The sequence below is a fragment of the Carassius carassius genome, chromosome 48 (genome assembly GCF_963082965.1).
Source record: "Carassius carassius chromosome 48, fCarCar2.1, whole genome shotgun sequence".
Lineage (NCBI taxonomy): Eukaryota > Metazoa > Chordata > Actinopteri > Cypriniformes > Cyprinidae > Carassius > Carassius carassius.
Window position 1 is genome coordinate 5,561,894 of NC_081802.1, and position 14,604 is coordinate 5,576,497.

At 34.1% G+C, this 14,604-nt stretch overlaps 2 protein-coding genes across 3 annotated transcripts in view; one reads left to right on the top strand and one right to left on the bottom strand.

The window, feature by feature from the left end:
• LOC132131808 (keratin, type I cytoskeletal 19-like) lies at positions 1-3,390 on the top strand. The gene is made up of 8 exons (XM_059543930.1): positions 1-505; positions 910-992; positions 1,274-1,430; positions 1,984-2,148; positions 2,228-2,353; positions 2,607-2,827; positions 2,936-2,988; positions 3,152-3,390. Exons 1-8 carry the CDS (start codon positions 68-70, stop codon positions 3,256-3,258), a joined length of 1,350 nt encoding a protein of 449 aa, XP_059399913.1. The 5' UTR covers positions 1-67; the 3' UTR covers positions 3,259-3,390.
• A 63-nt stretch (positions 3,391-3,453) lies between these two features.
• The window catches only part of LOC132131807 (tyrosine-protein phosphatase non-receptor type 4-like), a 34,815-nt gene continuing 23,664 nt past the window's right edge, over positions 3,454-14,604 (bottom strand). For both annotated transcript variants that reach the window (XM_059543929.1, XM_059543928.1), the window contains exons 16-27: positions 10,847-11,006; positions 10,677-10,757; positions 9,905-9,961; positions 9,523-9,679; positions 9,259-9,431; positions 8,033-8,123; positions 7,885-7,946; positions 7,640-7,786; positions 6,697-6,825; positions 6,469-6,617; positions 6,232-6,367; positions 3,454-5,699 (exon numbers count right to left, since the gene is read on the bottom strand). In XM_059543929.1, the coding sequence (XP_059399912.1) occupies positions 5,601-5,699; positions 6,232-6,367; positions 6,469-6,617; positions 6,697-6,825; positions 7,640-7,786; positions 7,885-7,946; positions 8,033-8,123; positions 9,259-9,431; positions 9,523-9,679; positions 9,905-9,961; positions 10,677-10,757; positions 10,847-11,006 (1,441 nt within the window). In that variant the 3' untranslated portion in view covers positions 3,454-5,600. The remainder of the gene's footprint in view (positions 5,700-6,231; positions 6,368-6,468; positions 6,618-6,696; positions 6,826-7,639; positions 7,787-7,884; positions 7,947-8,032; positions 8,124-9,258; positions 9,432-9,522; positions 9,680-9,904; positions 9,962-10,676; positions 10,758-10,846; positions 11,007-14,604) is intronic.

Here is a 14,604-nt window from a genome sequence, read left to right on the forward strand (position 1 = left end):
TCTCCAAAATCATCAAGCAGATGTCAGAGGTGTCCAACAAAGCGCAAAGCCTACAGGAACAGAAACCATGACTCAGGTTAACCAGTCTTTTTCACGCAGGAGCATGTCCAGCTCCAGTTCTCGTCCCTTCACCTCGCTCTCGCTCAGCGGGGGATACTCCAAGCGCATCGCCGTTGGTCATGCGCCAAGTGTCTACGCGGGTGCAGGGGGCTCCAGCGTGCGCGTCTCTTACGCACAGGGTTCGAGGAGCAGTTTCGACCTGGCCAGCGCGCTCGGCGGCGGCGGCGGTGGAGGTGGTGACAATGGCTTCGGTGTGGCTTCGAACGAGAAGGCCACCATGCAAAACCTCAATGACCGTCTGGCGAGCTACCTGGAGAAGGTGCGCTCCCTGGAGAAAGCCAACGCGCAACTGGAGCGCCAGATCCGGGAGTGGTACGACAAGAGAACCCCTGTCTCCAGAGACTACAGCCACTATTACGTCACAATTGAAGATCTGCGCAAAAAAGTAAACGATTTTACATTACAAAGCTATAGAATTTATATGATTTACGACGTGGAATTTTTTTTAATGAAGAGTAAACTATACTACGTATGACCATAGTATAATTAATATATTTTGTTGACGTAAAAGAGTAAATCGTTAAAACTAAAAGATAAAACCAAAAGATTATCAATCCCTATAGTCTGCACTTGTCTATATTAGATAATCATGACAGGGTTATGTTAAACCAAAACGAAAACTATAAAAAGTTTGAAAAAAAAAAAATCTGTATAGGCATGTTTTAGTATATATATATATATATATATATATATATATATATATATATATGTATATGTATATACGCACACACAATGTTTTGTTTACTTTCATAAGCTGTAAGCTCAATTCATCCATCTGTTTGTCTTCAGATCATTGTCGCCAGCCAGGACAATGCCAGAATCATCCTTCAGATCGACAATGCCAAACTGGCAGCTGAGGACTTCAGAGTCAAGTTAGTACAACAAACAGAAACCTTTACTTTCTTATTGCCTCATTTAAAACCTCTTTTCATGAGGTTTGTATTGACTTTAATATCAAACTTCATTCAAGTAATTAAGTAAAATGAAAACAAACAAACATCTTAAACCAGTCTAGACCAGTAAAACAACCTTTCATTCCCAGCTAGGGTTTCCCCTAATTTTGTGAGCTCGTTAATGTCACACCCAACATTTTAACACTTGGGTTTGTCTAGATTCCCAGCCTTACATTGTTATTCTTGGGGGCTGCTTTCAGGTACGAGAATGAGTTGTCCCTGCGTCAGTCAGTGGAGGCTGACATTGCCGGTCTAAGGAAGGTTCTGGACAGCCTCACTATGTCTCGCTCGGACCTCGAGATGCAGATTGAGGGTCTGAATGAGGAGCTAGTCTACCTGAAGAAGAACCATGCAGAGGTGAGATCAAAAATATTTTATAATGTCCCTCAAGGCAAGGCAAACCTGCCGCAGCGAGGCAAGATCTTTACCCAGTAATCCACCAGACCAATAATCTTCTCCAAACATGTGCAATCATAAGCATAAGATACTATTAGAAATGCTAGTCCTGTAATTAAATGTTACCTGGAGCACTGGCATTCAAAACTTAAAGGTGCAGTCACATTTCCCACTCCAACAGGGATCTGTGCAAAAGGGAATTTTGTGTGAAAGTTCAATTCGATTAAAAATTATTTTTTCTTTTTAATCAAAATATAGCCACACCCCTAATTGTTTATCTCAGCTCAAATGCCTACTAGTTATGATTTTATTAAAAAATATATATTTCCTGCTAGCTGTAGCATCTACAGGGAGCGATTTGTAACTATTCCTTGAAATTGCGCTCATGTGTCTGTACCTCAAGAGTCAAAGTTCAAGCTTGTTCATCTCCTATAATAGCAATTCCCACATTCTTAAAAAAATATGCAATGTACGAAAAGGTGTATATGCTAACAGCTTTATCATTTTTCTGTAGGAACTCGCAGCTATTCGCTCTCAAATGTCCTCCAGCAACGTAAACGTAGAGGTTGACGCTGCACCTCAGCAAGACATGGCCCGCATCATGGAGGAGATCCGACAACAGTATGAAGGCGTCATCGAGAAGAACCGCAGAGACATGGACTCATGGTACAAGGGCAAAGTAAGTGCACCTTCTTATATGCAATGTCTAAAACATAAACAATTAGCTAGAAAATGACCTCAAAGCTCTTTCCCTACAGTTCGACGAACTGAACAAGCAGGTATCCACCAAACAAGAAGACCTTACAATGTCCCGCAGTGAAATCAACGAGCTCAAGAGGACACTTCAGAGCCTGGAGATCGAACTACAGTCACAGCTCAGCATGGTAAAAGTCTTTCTTTCGCATTAAAATTCAGTTTTAATTTAATTTTAAAAACATTTCCACAACCACTAGGGGGAGCTTTACTTGATTCAACATGCATAGCCACACCCCTAATTATTATTTTATGCTCAAGTTTCTACTAGCTTTGATCAATAATGTTCAAAAAGACATTTTGCAATAGCTGCTTCTAGAGGCAGCCATTTATTATGCATAGCCCCACACCCTCACAGTTCTTTAATGCTTTATGATTTGACAGAAAGCGGCACTGGAAGGCACACTGGGAGAGACAGAGTCACGCTACAACCTTCAGCTCAGCCAATTGCAGGCCTTCATTAACAGTCTGGAGGTGGAGCTTTCTCAGGTGCGCATGGACATCGAAAGACAGGGCAACGAATACAAACTGCTCCTGGACATCAAAACCAGACTAGAGATGGAGATTGCAGAGTACAGGAGACTGCTGGATGGAGAGGAGATTCAGTAAGTTTTATTTTTATTTTTTTTACAAATAAACAAATGAACATCAAATTGTCTTTTTAAAAATCATTGGAGTTCTACGATATTGATTTTTGATTTTTTTTTTTACAGGAAACAGACAATCAAAGTTGTAGAGGTTGTAGCTCCTCCTCCTCCCCCCAAGCGTAAGTTAACATTTTTAATTTTTTTAATTGCCTGCTAATTGTATTATACATATTCAAATGGTTTATACTCAAATTTAAAATAAATTTAAATACAATTAAAACTTTTTTTAAGTACTGTAGATGCATCTGTGTAGGTTTTAACATTCTATTTTTCCCTCTCCAGCCGAACCTGTGGTGACCAAGCGTGTTCGCACAGTAATTGAAGAAGTGGTTGACGGAAAGGTCGTTTCTCGCACAGAGGATGTTGATGTCGAGGTCGTGAAGAAATGAAAGTGACCGCAATGAGCTCTGTAAAGCCGGCATAAATTTTAAGCCTCAATACCGCTGATTAAATTATCCCTGTTCAACATCTCATGTAAAAATGCTACGAAAAATAAAAAAAGATAAGATGAGAAATTAAAAGTGTTTGTTCTTTCATACCTGCAGGAGCAGTAGGTCGATATTTATCAATAACAACACTGAAAATAGGAGTTTGAGCTGTATTATATTTGATTTGACGTGTCACAAGTGCCATTAGTTGAGTCAGCTTATTTAAGGACAATTTCAAAATGTATTGTACACCAGTAAGAAACAAAACAATCTGTACAAAAGACATACTCGCTCTCATACACACAAACACAACTGGGAGATATACAAACATGACATACAATTTCCTCTGTACTTTTCTGATGTTTTAAAAATGTACCAAAACAAAAATAACCACCATTATCTTTTCAGAACACTTTTAATATATAACATTGTATTTACAAGTATTTCACATATGACTCTATGTAGTTAAAAGCCCCCCCCACAGGTGTCCATATTTCACAAAATGTTCAACATAAATAATTAAACACCAGATTTTTGCCCATCACACAATTACAGTATAAATTCTACAGTAGCACAGCTGACTACCACAGTCAGTTGCAAAGTGCTGTCCTTTTTTCTGTCCATTTTTCGTTAAATACAAAAATACCACACTTCCGATTGCAACGTCGGTAGTAAATTTCTAAATGCTGCGCTATAACGACATACACTGAAGCAAAATCGGCTCACATTCAAAACGGTGGGCGGGATTGGTCCTTGACGCCAAATCGTTTGCGCAATGGCATCGCAAAACATTGTGAGGAGGGAAATGCTTTTAAAATCATTCGCAAACAATTAAGATGGTCCGGAGTGTCACAATACATTTTTTTTTTGCTTCTTTCATACGTATCCCTTCTCTTCAGATTGCAGAAAATGAGAACTTAAAACTGAAAATTTGTTAAATTAATAGATTTGTAAAAATTTGCAGTTGCACTTGCAGTTAATAAAATGTTAAAGCAGCCAATGAGTTTTGCCATCATCTCTACAGTCATAGCAAGTACTTAATGAACTATGACCAACTTTCGAGTATATTGCAGGTAATAGCTTACTGGTAACAAGTTAGGGAAGAGGAGATATGGATAATCCTAACCAATGATAAGCAGAATTAAAATCGTTCTCAACCAAAAGACACAAAATTATTCCTACAGGATGACCAACTAAAATCTGAAGTTAATAGATTTCTTGCAGTAGAAGTTTTGAAAATTTGATCGTAAACATGGAAAAAAAATTGGTAATTGCAAATATGTGATGATCTTTACGCTAACCAGAGAAAACGCTAGACTAAATCGTACAGTAAACATTTAATTCGTGTCCATACTTATCAATTGAGTATCCAGTTTCTGCCAACAAAGTTAATGTGAATTTCACAGCTTTATTTTCTAAATAATATGCTTCAAAGATCCGGCAAACATGGATCTGAAAGAGGAACAGCTGCCTGATGCATATTTAACGATACAAAACGCCAGCCGTTTTACGTACTACATGTAGCCTTGCAATAAATAGCGATTAGCCAAAGCGACGTACCAACCGGTTTTAGAGGCAAACAGCTGTGAAATTTGGCAGCAAGAAACATCTTCACCATGGCTCATATTTAATGCAGCTTGTGGCCTGTTAATTTCGCTAAATTGATAGAGAACTTTAATGTTACCATGGAAGTACTTCACGAAAGTCTAAAGTACTTTACGAAAGACTATATTTGAAGCGCCAGGGTAAAAACTAATGAAATGTGTATCGTTAAAAGCTTGGTTTTTGTTTGTCAATTAAAAAAAAAAAAAAGTTAACGATTTTAATTTATGTTTTAAACGTAAACGTTAAAACAATTACAGTCACTGTCAGGAAAAGGGAAAAAAATAAGCAGAGCACCTGTTGCACCTATTGTTCAAGTCCACTGGTAAAAATCCCCGAAAACAAAAAATAAAACATAAAACGTGCTGTCATTATTTGCAAGAGTTAATTCTGACATGGACTGTGGCTCATTTCAGCTTTTGGCACAAAAGCAAATTTCTTTCTCTAAATCAAATAATTAACATTATTAACAGAACCTACTCATCGGTAACCTGATACGTTTTTTTTTTCTTTCAATGAAAAATTCCCTTAAGTCATTGTTTGTCGCTGTAAAGTGCAATAGTGCTTTTTCATCTGTATTCTAGCTTGTAGGCAGTCATGTCCGCTGCCGTCCAGCAGGGGGTGACAGCGAGCTGAGTGCAGATCTCACTGGCAGTAGTTGTAAATCACAGAAGAACCTCAGAAATGCTGAAGGGCGGTGTTCATTCTTCCTCTTCGATCGGCTGCTCAGTCTCAAACGGCTTTACAAGCTCCTCATCGTAAACTTTCAGAATCGCTTCACAGACAAAACGGTACTGGCTCTGCAAACAAATAAAATGACTCAGTAGCACTACGAATAAACAAAACTGGGTATTAGCTGGTCTGGTGCAATTTTTGAGACTCTTTGTTTGTACCAGTCCACCAAGAAAGAATTAATTGTTGGATTAACCAAAGTTGCGAAGTTTATAACGTAGAATTTAGAAAATTTATATTTATAGTGAGTTTGAGATACTTAGCAAATCAACTAAATTTTAACTATAGCTCATGGTAGAACTATAAATAGTTTAGGGAAAAAAAACACTTTGCATAAATGTGCATCTGTATTCATTTCGAATTAAACATAACATTAGCGAATCATTCGATCCAATTCAATTAATTGGTTTGATGCAATTGTTAGAGAGTCTGTATAAATTCACCGCTATAAATTGTTTTTAGAAAAAGCTTCTGCGATAAATGTGAATCTACAGTACATACATACTAAACGTAACTTTACTTGTCAATCAAACGGTCCCTTCCTGTCTAAGAGGGTGGTTCTTGGCTAAAAGGAGCTGCAATGTGGACTAGAGTACTCACAGGAGTCTGGATCATCATGGCACGCTGGTCTCTCATGGTTCTGACGATGTCTAAGGGATACACTGACTGACCGTTTTCTATCAAACACATCGCTGTTTCCATTGTGATAAGCACCCCAGTGCGACCAATCCCAGCGCTGGAAGAAAAAGGGGTGGAGTCAATAAACATTCTGTTCACCATTATGGTGTTTTTGGGATGTCGATTGATGATACTGTTGCGACATTTTCCAGGCCTGACCTGCAATGAACCACCACAGGTTCAGATCCTTCAGTTCTTTTGCTGCGTACTTGACTGACAAAGTTCAGGAAGTCTGAAGAGTCGTCTGGGACACCATGGTCAGGCCACGCCAAGTACTGCATCTGACAAATCTTCCTTTCTTCTTTACTCTGTACAAACATCCAAGCAGATATTAGCACAGAAATGTATTTACACTAAGAATATGGAACATGTAAAGAGATGTGTCACCTCCAGGTGTGTAAGTGTCAAATCTCTGAGCAGGTACGCCGAGTTCCCTTCCTCTGACACACATGTAACCTGAAAGCCTCCGTAGCTGCCACTTTCTGAAATGTTTGGCCAGTATTGATGACACTTCACCTAAAACAAAAAATGTCAATGTATACCATATATGACAAAATCACTGCTATAAATCAGAACACAACCATGTGGAGGGCAAAAGTGAAACAAAAAAAAGTCACAAAATTGGATTTTTTATATCATTTAACTTCTGTAAAGTAACATTTACTTTTAAAATAAACTTTAAAATACAAGTAATTTAAGGCGGGAATTAATTTATCTGTCAGGATTTGATTGGATTGTTTGACTTTGGAACACAATAAGCCAAATATAATACTTAGTATTTTTCTAGTGTTTAATAATAATTAATACTTAGGCCCCGCCCTCAAGGCCTTGGTTGCATCAGCAGAAAGGAAAAGCTGTTTATAGATGTTTACATTTTTATTATAGAAACAAACAATAAAATTAGATTAAATTATTGAATATATTTACAAATTATTTTCTACTTTATTAAGAATAATGCATAGCAATGAATCTGACACAAAAGACTTGTAACTTATTTAATTCATTCACGACATTTTGCAATTTATTAAATATATTAAATTACCAGATGTTGACGTTTGACTACTTATAGTTTATAACAATAAAAAATGCAATTTATAAAATTCTATATATAAATTCTAATATATAAATTCTATTATTTCTTATATCTATAATTTTCATTAGTTTATTAATTAAAATAGATCTACAGTGACTGAATAAGTGTATACACGCATATAATTAGTAATGTAAAGAATTATTAAAATATGAAAATTTGTGATTATAATTCAAATTTATAAAAAATATATTTTTTACAATCTGTAGTTTTTTTATTTGATGAAATTTTAAATCATACCCTGCCACGTTCGACTTGTGTGGTGAGCATGACCACTAGGGCGGCGCTCTGTTCCCACACCATTTGCCAGAAGTCAGAGCAGGTACCAGGAAGAGGCCCTTGACAGGCGATGTACCGCTTTACTTCACATTTACCAGGGACCTCCATCTGAAAACACACAAATACATACAGATTATCATTTTCTAACAAAAAAAAAACTTGCCAAATTAAATTGTAAATAACAATAATAAGTAATGAATGCTCACGTTAATGAAATTTGCATTGATATAATCGTCCGTCCCCTTCAACACAACTCGAGTGGTGTCATCTGTGTCACAAAATAAACCGTTCTGAATGTCCAGCTAATCAAGAAAACATTCAGTATAAGTATAAACACAAGCTGTGTGTCCTCACATGGAGAAATGTCCCGATAGCGGTTTTTGGAGACGTTTTGCGGCAATCTGGCACATGACATGAACATCCCAGGACGTTTCCTGTACAATTGCTGTAAGAAAGTAAATGTTTTAGGGTACAAAATACAATTTCCGCTTAGGTTTAAACAAAAATACCATGACTTTAATCTTGTTTACTGTGTGTTACTGTGCAATGTTAGCTTGTTTAATTTCTATATTATCATTTGCAATAAACAGGCTAAATTAAGCTTGCAGTTAGTACAAGTTCATGATCATGACATAAAAAAATGCAAGCTCAGCAAACAGGAAATAATTGAGACAGCCTGAAAAAAGCAACAGGAAATGATGTGACTAAAAGGTAATGCAGCAGACAACACAGTGTGGTGTGAGATTTCCAGATGAAGATAGCAAAAACAATCTGACACTAAAATCTAAATGGATTTATGCAACATGTACATGTATCAATGAATCTGACACATAAGACCAGAAATGTAATTTATAATATGTTCATTTATTATATTTTGTAATTAAACAAATTAAACAATATCACCATATATTGATTTTAGATTGTCTATAGTTAGTAAATGAGATAAAACGGAAAAAGTTTTTTTTTTTTTTTTAATCTCTAATATTTCTTAAAATATTACTTATTAAATTATTAAAATGGATCTACAGTGACAAAATAAATACAAACATTATAATAAATATATAATAACATCAAATAAATATGTTATATAATTACAAATAAATTCTAGAGTAACATTGATTTTGGCTAATTGTAGTTTATAAAAATGAATATTAAAAATATAATACATGAAAACAGACTACTTTAAAATATGTGCAATTTCTGTAAAATGTTCTAATATTTCTTAAACCATTATCAGTTAAAATGTATATACTAATATTGAAAATAAATATAACGATTATAGTAAATATATAATAAATATATTCAAAGAAACATTTTTAATTAGAATATTTTTAGCAGGGAAGAATATACATAGTAGTAAATTATTAAATTATGGCATGTTGAAATTTATTAAAAGTGTGGACAACTTAATTTATAAATTTTCATATATAAAAATCTAATATATAAAAACAAAATAACAAAAAAAAATGATGTATCATTTCATAGAATATTTACAATAGAATATTATTAGTTCATTAAAATAGATTTACAGTGGGAAATAAATAAATAAATAAGTGTGTGTGTGTGTTATGCTAACTTACATCAAACTGCGCAAGCACGGTGCCGCTGGAAAGGCCGTCTCTCAGAAGCTGGATGGAGGATCTCAAACTATCGTCCTCCGAGTGGCTCTGCTCCAGACCGGATGTCTCAGGAATATACTGGAAATCTGGCTCCAGATCTAACTTGTCCTGCTCCTCGTCCACGTCATAGATGGCTGAAGGAAAGAAAGTGAGTGTATTATAGATTTCACATATAAGTTTAACTACTAAAATAAAAACTTGAAGCCCCGTTCAGGCGGATCATACCATTGGGTCTGACAAGCAGGATGAGCTCTCCTGATTGGTCCTCACAGCTGGCCTTAATTAGCATAACCACGTCATCGTGAGTGTGCTCTGATATATCACGACCGTTAATAAGCACGACCTGATCGCCCTCGTTGAGGCGCGGCATACACATATCAGCCTGACAGAGGTCAAAGGTCACAGATGATAGGTAAGGGCCATATAAATCACAGAGACTGTGTAAATAAACTGCATTTCAAATCTTTTAGACTTCAATATCCCTGTGTAAAGGAATTAAATCAGGAATCAGTCATCAATCGGGCTGAGGTGCTGTTCACTGAAGCCCCTCGTGACTTTAATGAGACGAACATCACCTGACATAAAAACACAACATGCATGAACTTACCGGAGTTCCTGGAGCCACACGGGACACTATGATGGGCATCCTCTGATCGGCGCCACCCTGTGGAAGAAGAAGAGATTTATTAACATATATTAACACAAGCATCTTAAATGCATTCATTTATAGTGAACTTTTATTAGTAAAAACACACACGCACGCACACACACATATATGAACTAGTGATACATATTTAATATATTTAATTTTTAAATATTAATATATAAATATCTATGCACTATTTAAAAATAAATAAAAATTACTATTGCATTATTATTATTATCATAATTATATCTTAATTAGAATTTAATAATATAAATAATCAAAAACCGATACAAAAAATGTTTTTATGTATTTAATATATATATATATATATATATCATATTTTAATGTAAATTTTAATATTTTAATGTACATTTTTGTACATTTTAAATTATTTATTATTTTAAATATATCTAATTATAAATATCTTTCATATACTTATATATATATATATATATATATATATATATATATATATATATATATATAAATATTGCATATATAATATTAATGTATTTTGATTATTATAATTACATATTTCTTATGAAAAATTGCTAATAATTTTAAAATATCGTTAAAAGCTAGTGTTAAAAAGCAGACACATTTTTATCTCATGTGCTATACATCTAAACCATTCTGCATATAAAAACAACATTGAGAATAGTTTTTTATGATTTATGATATTTGATTTTAGCTTCTAAAAAGTGTAATCGTAGTAGAATAAAAATAAACACACCTTAACATTAAATCCAAATCGTCCATTTTCGTCTGGCCTCATTTTAATCAGAACAAGATTGTCATGAGGCACGGCTCCATTCTGGAGAGAAAAGCAAATATAAATCAAACAATGAACGAGAGATAAACACATGTAGCAATGTAGCATGTGTGTTTGTTTGTTTTCCTCACCATGCTCTTTCCTGACGCCGAAGGTACGTTGTATAGTTCGCTGAGGTGCTCGTCCAGCTCATGCTGAGACTGGGATCTGCCGTTGAGGGTCAGAGGGTCTCTTCTGGACTGTTTTGGGGGCAGAGCAGGCGGCTGCTCGTCTGTCATCACTTCAGGAGACCTGAGAAAACATTCATGCAATGAATTAATGAATGCATTACAAATTGCATTTGTCGGCTGTGTACTGTAGCTTAGAGGTCAGGGCCGGTAACTGCAAGATAAACAAATTAATACATAAAAAATGCAGAAATCAAACCATTTCAATGTAAATAAGTAATTAGTCTGGAAAACATACTTCTGTAAGAGTGTTTATGAAGGAGTATTTGTGTAAGTGTTTAGCGCCATCTATTGCATTAATAGGGAAACAAATATAACACCTTAGTATTAATGTCAAGTATGAATAATTGATAACTATGAAAGTTGAATAGGTACAATTAATAAGAGAGTCCTCTTCAATAAGAAAATGCATTTAAAGAGATAAATCTGGCACAATCCATTAAATTAAATAACTATGTGATAAAACTATACAAATACTGATGAAAAAGTGGTAATAAATTGATTATAGTTTAAGAATGTTGTGATTAAACTTATGCTTTAAATAGAATGTAATAGTTTGTCCAAACAAGGTTTTACAAATGAATAATAATATAATAAAAAAAAACTTGTGCCACAAAAACGAAGCATTAAAATTATAAAAAATTAAACGAACACTTTTTTTTTTCTTTACCATCAATAGAAAGCAACTCTAGACTATAACATTTATATTTTTAAGCTTATTTTTTCACAAAATGTATACTGTATAGAATTTACACTTGTATTTTCTTTTTTCTTTTGTATTTTTTACTGTTTTGCAATTTGTTTGCACTATAAAAGAAGAAACAAATGTCCAAAATTAAATACCCAATACTGGCTGATAAATATTCGACACAGATGACAAATAGTTCCTCTGATTTTTTAAAATGTATTAATTTATTAAATTCATTTAATTTCTTTTTTTATTTAATTTCTTTCATTTTTTTTATTACTTTTTTTTATTTTTATTACAGCAAAATTATAGACATGACAAACTCTGACCTTTTAAACATCTTTTCACTTATGGATTTTTCATAATTTATCCAGTTACACATCATAACTAGAATAGGATTTTGCCCTTACAAACAGTAATTTCTATTAGATTTTATATTTTAAAAGCAAGCGACTAGACAACTTTGATTCAATTTTTTCCAAGCCTGATTTTTTTTGTTAATATCTTGGAATTATATAATATAATTTATTTATTTATAATTTGGAAATATATAATTCAATAAAAAAAAAATTCCATAGCCGTGGGAATCTTGCCTGTAAGCAAGGATAAACTGAACTGTAAACCATCCAAGGATCATGTCCAAGATGACCTGATTCTCCCCAATTCCCCCATTTCCAGACTTTTCATAAAACGCCTTAACCTAGGCAACAACGATGATTTATGTTCTGTAAGTAAGCTGCAGGAGGCATGAGCAGTGCTGTATATCTGCTGGATGTTTAGAGAAGATTTCCAACAAATTTATCAAAGCTCTGCATATTTGCATAGCAGGCGGAGAGTATTAAGACCCAGCACTGTAGCTCAGAGAGAAGCCATGTTTGCACGCGCACACACACACACACACACACACACACACACACACACACACACACACACACACACACACACACACACACACACACACACACACACACACACACACACACACACACACACACACACACACACACACACACACACACACACACACACACACACACAGTGTCTCATTATGAAGCTCAGATTTCAAGCATGAAAGCCCCACTGCTCTGCAGTCTACAGACAGCGCTCAGAGTCCGGGCTTCTAGGACATTTACATAATAAAACAAACAAGGCTAAACAATTTACCATTAGAACCAAGACCAGGATTGTTTGGACTGTCAGGCTGAAGGGAGAGATATCCGATTTGTCTTTTGTGTTGATTAACCGTGGGTTGTGACAGTTGAATGTGTTGAGTCAAAAACTCTGAATACCATCAAATTGTTTGCATTAACCAAATGAAGGTTAGCTTCCAGTTTGCCTGATTCACTTACTATACAAACTTAACAGACACTCAAACTTTGCTTTTGTAGATAATTTAATTTTTATTAAATGTTAAACAAATAATTCATAAATTAATGAAAACTACTGCTGAAAATAGTTAGTAGGACTAATATAGTCGTATACTGTAGCATTTATATCTTTTTTCAGCTTTTCTGGCAAACAATGAGCCTTATAAAAAATGCAAAACAAACTGCGTAATTGTGAAAGTTTGCTTAAGAAAGGTCTTTACAAATTTTAACTAAACAACAGGGACATAAATAAATAATAATGAAAACTTACACAAATTTACGCATTAAATTGAATACGATATTTTGCGCAAATATGTTTTTATAAATGATTAACTAAACTTCAGGACTGCAATAACCATAGGTGATCAAATAAATAAAAACTATAATTGAAAATTCTTTACATCAAGTGTAACAATATTACACGTAAACTATACATTTGAACTATAAACGCATTACATTTGTTATAATAACTGTTTTTAGGACTTAGACGTTAGCAAAACTACAGGACTCCAATAACTATTGGTAAATAACTATTGCAAATAGTTATAAAAATAACTATAAAAATAACTATAAAATAACTATAGTTATTTAAAATAACTAAATAACTATAAAAAACTGGCAATAACTATTGGTAAATTTAACCATTCTTACGCATAAAGCATAAACTTACAAATTTATTTTATTTTAAAACAACGTTTGCACAAACATGTTTTACGAATGATTAACTAACCTACAAGACTCCACTAACTAGGTATTGCAAAAAAAAAAAAAAAGCAAACTGTCAATAAATGTCATTACTGATTCTTACACTTAATTATAAACCGATGCGTTAATTTGTATATGACAGTTTGCACAAACGTGTTTTAACAGATTATTAACTAAACCAGAGGAATACACTTACTAGGTGATCACAATGGAACATTTTTACGCATAAACTCTAAAGTAAAGAACGTAATTTTAAAGTGATAGTGTGCGTAAACAATTTGTTTTCCAATTTTGCACAATGTACAAGAAATAGCCATTTTAAACAATTAATCATTTAAACATTCCAAATCGTTCCAAATCGCGTACGCATGCACTATTCTATGACGTTTTGTAATATAAATAGTGTGAGTAGAGCGTTCACACTGAAAATTCCAAAAAGAAAAAGTGCACTTTAAAAACCCAGATGACGCACTTAAATAACTGAATAATTTTTGCAATTTGTAATTATGTAATGAAGGGGGAGGGGCTATCAGACGCTGATTATAAATGACAATCATTTGGTGTATGAATTATAAGGTTATTTTGAGTACATAGTGCATGAGTACATAGTGTATGAGTGCATCATCATTTGGGACGCAACATCTAAACAGACAACTTTTAGCAAACTTCTAAAACTCCTACACTGAAACCGTGTTCACCTTTTAAAAATCTAACAAGCTGGCAATGATATCATTGTCATATTTGCATACTGAATTGTACCTTACTTTCTTCCAATTGGTTACATGCTGAATTTTGATTAGGCTATTCTTGCTTACATCTACTCATTTTTGAACTAAACTGTGATTAGTCTACCACATTTCACCTTGCAAGCACAGCCATTTCTTTTCACAATCAGGTCAAAA